Consider the following 7,460-nt stretch of genomic DNA (forward strand, 5'->3'; position numbering starts at 1 on the left):
GCAGCCCGGGGGAGGGAGTGGGGCTGGCAGCCCCGCCCGCCACGCGCGTTACCACCCCCCAGCGTTAGCTCTTTGCGGCGCCTGGTGCGGACGGGCCAGAGCCGGGAGCAGGGAAGCCAGCGGGGGCGGCGCCCGCAGTGTTGCCCTCACGGCTGAGGCCGCGCCCCCACTCCCGAAGCAGCCCGTCAGCAGTCGGCAAAGAGCCTGCGCACGCTGCGAAGCGCTCCCACGGCCGTTGCGGCAGGCCGCTGGTCGGGTGGCCCCTGTCACGTGACGGGGGGCAAGGGCTACTCCCAGAGCGGCCTCGGCGGGTCGGGGCATGCGCAGAGCGGTTGTCGCTGCCAGTGCTGCTGCTCGCGCTGGTCACGGCGAGTCTCTATGGGGAGAACATGGCTCCCTTCCCCGACGAGGTGGATGTCTTCACGGCTCCGCACTGGCGGATGAAGCAGCTGGTTGGGCTCTACTGCGACAAGGTACCGGGCGGGAGGCGCGGGGAGCCCGCGGCCGGAGTGGGGTGGGACCTACACGCCCCCTGGGGAGGATTTACTGACTGCGCAGCTGTCACCGCCCCTCCCCCCGGGATAGGGCAGGGCCATGCGGCCCTCGCGGGCTGCCGAGCGTCTCGCTCCGGCCCGATCCCCGCGCAGCAGCCGCTGCTTCTTGCGCCAGCCCCGCGAGCACGGCAACTTCCGCCTGCCCCAGCAGAAGTAACTGCATCTGCTTCCCGCCCGCCCCCGCTCCTCCCGGCAGCAGGGCTGCCCTGCCCTGCCCGCTGGGGGGGGGGGTGTCCCCTTCCCCTTCCTCCTCCCGCCCCCCGCATCAGCGCTCTCCTCCCCCGGCTGCGTTTCCCACCGCCCGAAAGCCCCCAACAAGGCTCTGCTGATTTTTCCCAGCCGTGAAGAACAGAGCTTTTTCTGGAGCCTCCCACCCCTCTCACTTTATGAGCTGAGATGACATACTAGGGGTCCGAGTTGGGGCTGCAGGGCCTTGTGTAGGTATCCGTGTCCCGTGCAAGGATCCACTGCAGGATTAGGGTCTGGTTGTGACATGTCTATGAAGTGAATTTCTGAAACCTAAAAAGGCGCCCTGTTTACATGGAAAAGCTTTATAAATCCGAGCTTCCCAAGCTGGTCTGCTCACCCAGTGATGGCCTGCCCAGCAGCTGCTGGCATCGCATGCTTGTGATGTTGACTTCTCTTATTTGAAGCTGCAAAACTGCATTGATGATCACTTTTAAGAATACATTAAATACTTTCTTAATGTTACTTCTCCATGTGAGTAACCTCTGTAGTTTCCACAGCCATGTTATGTGGTCACAATTGATCTGCCTGTTGTGAGAGGCCAGTCTGGTGGTCTGTACTATTGCAGGTACAGGCAATGTGGAGGGGGTCTGTGAGACACTCTCTAAAAAGTTCTCCATGCTATGAAAAAGTTTGAGAACCCCAGACTGTAAAACATAGCCTTTGAGTGCTGTTGGCTTAGGCCTTAACACTCTTTTGTATTGGTCTTGGAATGCTCACACAATTTTATTAATGTACTTGCTTTTTCAACATTTCTACAAAGTTTTTACCGAATTAATCAGAGTATCCTAAAAGCACGCTGTAGTGATGCTGAACTGGTTGGACAGGAGTGTGGGTTGTCAAATATTGACAAAATCTTGAATTCAACTGTCCTGTCTCGTGAGTTTACTTTCTAATTTTCCAACTGTTTCATGTAATAAACCGTGGCCCAACTTTCACAAAATACATATGGGGGCAAATCTGGATTTACCATTTTAAGTGTTGGAAGATATATAAGATTGTCTTCTGTTAACCATATTTCAGCTTCTTCTTTATCTGAACTCAACCTCTGACCTTTGTATTTGAGATCAGTCATGTTGGATAGATGTGGAAAAGTTCCTAGCTGCTCTGAACTGTTTTTTGACTTTTGTTCTTATGAGGTTACAGTTCTTTGTTAATCAAATCAGGCTTCGCTATATGAATTATTCATAATTATTCTCAGGTTGTCTTCCATGTTCTACCAATCATGTCAATTTTGATTCTTTTAGTTCTTTCACTAATTTTTGTTTACATTATATGTTAACCTGTACATTTTTTAATCTGTCTGGAGGAGCACATTAAAGCTCAAAGCATCTTTCCATTTCTTTACATTGAGGGCAATTTATTAAGTTAGTGTCTTTACTTTTAGTTCTTACAACATAATCACAGATTAATCTTTGCCGAATTTTGGGGTGAAAAATGCTCCTGACTGAAACTGAAATTGAAATGCTTCTGGAAGGCTTGGATCAGGGATTTTCATGATTAAATTGTGGCTACATTTTTGTGTCCACACAAGCATTGAAAATATTTCACTATTAAGGTTATCAAAATAATCAACATTCTGATCTTCTATTTCAAAGACACAATTTTGTTGAATGACACACTTGATTGTGAAGAAACTGATTTTTTTTCTGCACTTAAGATGAGCCCAAATAATTTCTATCTTGCTGCGTAACACCTCTTAAGAATATTTTCATTTTACTTTAGAAAAATTCTTTCCATTATTTCAGTTCTCATCATTTCCTTTCATTTCATTCAACTGTAAGCATGTTGAGTCAGAAACTCATGCAGTGATATTTGGTATTAACTAAACTCTAAGCAACAGAATACAGTGTTGATCAGCAGCTTTCACACTTAACTAGTTTTAGAACAATCATGAAGCAAATTCAACACTACTAAGACAGAAAAATAAGATGAGTTAAACCTAGAATCTTCTGTTAAGGACTGCAGGATAAAGTAAATCAGGCCTCCTTACAATTCACAACTTCATTTGCTATCCCTTCTTCAACATCCCAAGACTGTTGAATCCACTTACTAGCCATGCCCCTTACCATTGTCAGTGACTCCATTCACTCCTTTTCCCATCTTGGTTTCTGGACAATCGTACAACTTCTCTGTTATGCGTATTAGAATATAACACTGATTCAGTGCTTCTATATCCTGGGAAATTTCCCAAAATCTGGGAATTTTTAACAGCATGTGTCCTGCAGTTTCCCAATTTGCCCTGCAATTTCCCAAGGTGAAACATTTTACTCAAAAATTCCCAGATTTTGGGAAATTTCCCAGGATATAGAGGCACTGGCTAGCGCCAAAAATTTCCCAAACTGGTGAAAAATTCCCAGAGTCTGGGAATTTTGGGTTGGGAAAAATTGGCATCACGATATAGAAGCACTGCACTGATTTCATCATTTCTCTTGGATCTCTTTAGAATATTTTCGTTCACACATGAAAATTGCAGCCAGTTTCTAATATAAAAACCTTTCAAATGTGTTGTGTTCATGTAAGTCAGAGGTCTAAATCATGGGAGAAACTAGTGAACCTACCATATCAGAGTGATTCAGAATCAGACCCTTCCCTGGCTCCTTACAACCCTGTCTCCTTCCACCCTCAGGTCCTCCTAAGCAGCAACTGGTACCTCAGTTCTCTTCTCCCCCTCCTGCCAAAGCTGTCTAGCATTAAAAAAATTTCTCATCTCTTTAGATCCCTTTTCCCTCCCTACTCTAGAGTTTTCTATCCTTCCAGACCACCTGCAGCTCTAGATTTTCCTCATTCCAGCCACAGCAGCCTCTTGTTTTCTCCTGTAGTCACTCAGCAGTTCATTTTCCCCCTGCCTTTTGCCTTCCCTGGCTCCAGCCTCAGCAGCTTCTCCTTTGCCCAGCCCCACTCCCAGCAGTTTTAGCTTTAGCAGGGCCTCCCTTCTTCCTTATCCACCCTACTTCCAGTAGTAATGGCCTCATCACCATCTCTGCTTCTGCCCCCAGTAGTAGCAGGAGGAGAGAAGAGAAGCTGCAGCCCTCTAAAAGTCGGAGGCTATAATTAGTGTTGCAGTATTTATTCAGGTATTATGCAATTATCCCAGAACACACTGCATAATGTCTGAAATAACTCATTAAAGTCAGGGTTTACTTCGCAATTTGTTAGAATATCTTTGTTTTCAGTATGTTTTTGCAGTTAGTGTCTCCCAAAATGGGGGATTAAGCAAAAGTGGGGTATTTTCTCAATGTCCCCTTTCAACATGACTGTCTTGGAGACCCACATTAGGGAATTGTCTGACTGACAAAGGGAGACAGAAACATTCCTGCAGTTTCTGTAATGGTGAGTCACCATAGCAGTCGAAACATGCCCTGGTACTGCTTTCTTTTTGCCCCAGATCCTCATCCTTCATACACATTTGATATAGAGACTAAAAAGCTTTGTCTGTAAATTATTAGATCTGTTAGTTCCTAGTGTAGTTCCTCCAGTGAAACTATAGTGCGTAGACAAAGCTCAGGCATCTCAGTAGTAAAAATAGCTGAGTCATACTTTCACTATAGTTTCCACTGGTAGAGCTGCACCTATTGAAAATTAGGCCTTTGAAAAATCCTAATGCAGACACATCCTAATAGTCTCTCATGCTACTGAGAGAGGTACAAATGTGAAACCAGAATGAGTTGCTGTGCTCGATTTTCAGTGCAAGACTTCACCCAGTTGATAGTTACTTTGCTTTGGGTAGTTCTGCCCAACAGCAGCATTGGCAAATAATGCAAAATATCCTCCTAGAAAATCAGCAGACTTACTGAAATGTTTGTTTCCATCTCTGCTGTGCTCCCCGCAACCTTTGAAATTATCTGCATGATCATCAGCCCTTCTAAAACAAAAATGTTGTCTGCCTTAATCTTTATTTGTTTAAATGTAATGGCTTTTTGTTAAACTTTACTAAAGCCTTTAATGGAATCGCAGAGCAATTGATAATTTTATGTGTTAGGTCATATAGCCTTGTATCTATTGAGTTACAGGCTCTGAGATTGTGAGTTCTATTTAGAGTTCTGTCATGGACTTGGGACAAATCCTGTCCTGCTTATCACAGTAGGCATAGCATAGGATGGGCTGCTTTGACTTATGGTGGCTTGATGCATCTGAATAGTTGGGAGTGTTAGGTGCATTAGCTGGTTCTCTTACCATTCATCTGGCACCCCTATGCTTGGGAACGGGGAGGTAATATACTGTCTTAGTGCTCCAGTTATTTCTGATGACTGGTTAAAGTGGCTTTGCAGCCCCTAGAAGCTGAGCTACTGTAAAGATTCCACCATGGAGCCCAGAATCAGGCCCTTGAAGTGTGACCTTGAGCCTTGTCCTTATTCTGTTCCTCAGTTTCTTCGTCTATAAAATGGAAATAACAGTATTTAGCCACTGCACTAGGGGGTTGTGAGGATAAATTCACTAATGCCTGTAAAGTGCTTTGATTTCCTTGGTGTTACATAAGCATTAAGTAGTGTTACATAAAATTAGAACATTGAGAATTATTGAATATGTTAAAGATCATGGCTAGTTGATAGTCTAATGACTTCTTCTAAGATTTAAGATCCTGTTCTACCATGAGAAATGGTATGTTAAAATTAGGCTTGGTAGAATTTGATTTTAATGTGTAACTGTTGGTAAACATCGATTTCAGCTGACACACTGAAATTGACACCTCCTCCCCTCAAAAGAAAAAAAACCGCCCCCCAAACAGTTGATAACAGTGGGCGTACCTGCGGATTGGGTGGCGATGGCCATGGAAGGAGCCCTCTGTAGCCTTGCTGTCACAGGAGTGAGGGAACAAGGCCATGACAGTAGAGTAGCAGAGGGCTCCCTGCACGGCTGTGGGGTTGGTGAACCCTGATACTGGCAGGCACAAGGTACTGGGGAGGCTGCAGTTTCCTGGCCTAGCGGAGCAGATACCTCTGGCCAGGACTGTGTAAGGAAGAGTCCTTGTTATCCCTGGCCACGGAGGAGACCACCTTGCTGCTGAATAGCTCTGGCCACCGGCAGGAGTCATTCAGCAGCAGGGTGGCTTCCATGTAGCTCGGGATTCGCCTTCCTATTCATCCTCCTATTCACAGGCCTGGCCTCCTATTCACACATTCAGCTGTGCCCTGCCAAGACCCCAGCCTTCCCCACACCTTGTGCCTGGAGGGAACCAGTATCACCAGCCCTGTGGCCTTGCAGGAACCCCTCTGCAGCTCTGCTGTCATGATCCCACTCATTCACTAGCCATGAGTGTGGGAGCTGTCCCTGGGCGGGAACAGTTTAGCATCGGTATGGCCTCCCCCTTGGCCAGGACTTGTTATCCTCCTTCAAGTCCTGGTTGGGGGGTCTGTGCTCAAGACCAGAACAACTGCAGCCTCCCCTGCACCTTGTGCCCTGGTGTTTTGGGCCCCTCGGCTACACAGGGAGCCCCCGCTGCCCCATTGTCAGCATTGCCCTGACCCCAACCCTACCCCCCACAACTGTAAAAATAAATATACTTAGAAACAGAAAAAAAAGTAAATAAGAATTGGAAAAAACCTTAAATAAAACTTAACAAAAATAATCTAAATTAGAAAAAAATAAAAATCAAGTTCTACCAAGACAAATTAAATGCTAGTTTATTCATAACTGCTTCCTGGTTGTATCAAAGCTGTATCTGCCTATAGTGTCTAAAATAAGCTTTTACTGTTTTGTTTTTTGTTTTTTTTAAATCATGTTAAGCTGCACCCAAAAAAGAGAAATTTACATTGGCATAGCTATGTGTCTCAGGGCTGTGAAAAATCCACACCCCTCCGAGACATAGCTATGCCCACCTAACCCCTGGTATAGACAGTGCTAGGTCAATGGAAGAATTCTTTAGTTGACCTAGCTAACACCTCTCGGGGAGGTGGATTAGCTACAGCAATGGGAGAATCTTACTCCTGGAGGAATTCTGTGCCAAAAAATTAAAAATTCTGCCTACAATATTTTAAAATTCTGCATATTTTATCAGAATAACACAATATAATCACACCAGTTTAAATTATTTTGGTAATTTATTTCAAAATACCTGTCCAGGTATGTTTGTAACAATATAGACAACAAAAACTATTCAGGAAATGTTTTTTGACACACAGGTTGCTTACTAGGCATATTAATACAGAACTTTTAGTAATTCATTTAAACTACAATACAGAAACACGTTTCCCACACCCCCTCAGAAATAGTGCAAAGATTTGGGGGAATCAGGGGTAACCGAGGAGCTGAAGGAGAGGGAAGTAATTGCTGGGAGTCTGGGTGTGAACTAGGTGGGTTGTTGGGTATGGGAGGGAGAAGTAGGGAAGGTTGTTTTTTGGGGGGGGGGATTGTTAGGGAGTCTCCCCCATGCAGACTCCGGCCGACTCGTAGCCCCTCTCATTCAGACACATCTGTCCCTGTCCCCATGTGTCCCTGCACCCCACTTAGCCGCCCCCCCGGCCCCATGTGTCCCTACACCCCCCACTCAGCTATGCTGTACCTCCCTTTGCCCTGTCCCCATGTGTCCTTGTACCCCCACTCAACCACTCTGTACCCCCTCCCCCATCACCAGGTGTCCCTGCACCCCCAGTTAGCCACTCCTCCCTCCATCCGCTATGTGGCCCTGCACCTCTGCTCCCATTCAGCCCACACTCCAGT

The 7,460-nt window shown here is 46.0% G+C and overlaps 1 protein-coding gene across 2 annotated transcripts in view; it reads left to right on the forward strand.

Annotated features, from left to right (window-relative positions):
• The first annotated feature begins 271 nt into the window (after positions 1-271).
• Positions 272-7,460, forward strand: part of FBXL5 (F-box and leucine rich repeat protein 5) — a 52,360-nt gene continuing 45,171 nt past the window's right edge. The window contains exon 1 of one of the 2 annotated variants that reach the window (XM_024212269.3): positions 272-473. In XM_024212269.3, the coding sequence (XP_024068037.1) occupies positions 390-473 (84 nt within the window). In that variant the 5' untranslated portion in view covers positions 272-389. The remainder of the gene's footprint in view (positions 474-7,460) is intronic. The other variant, XM_024212268.2, reaches the window with a different exon arrangement.

Source organism: Terrapene carolina, unplaced genomic scaffold (assembly GCF_002925995.2).
Source record: "Terrapene carolina triunguis isolate 2854851 unplaced genomic scaffold, T_m_triunguis-2.0 Scaffold66, whole genome shotgun sequence".
NCBI lineage: Eukaryota > Metazoa > Chordata > Testudines > Emydidae > Terrapene > Terrapene triunguis.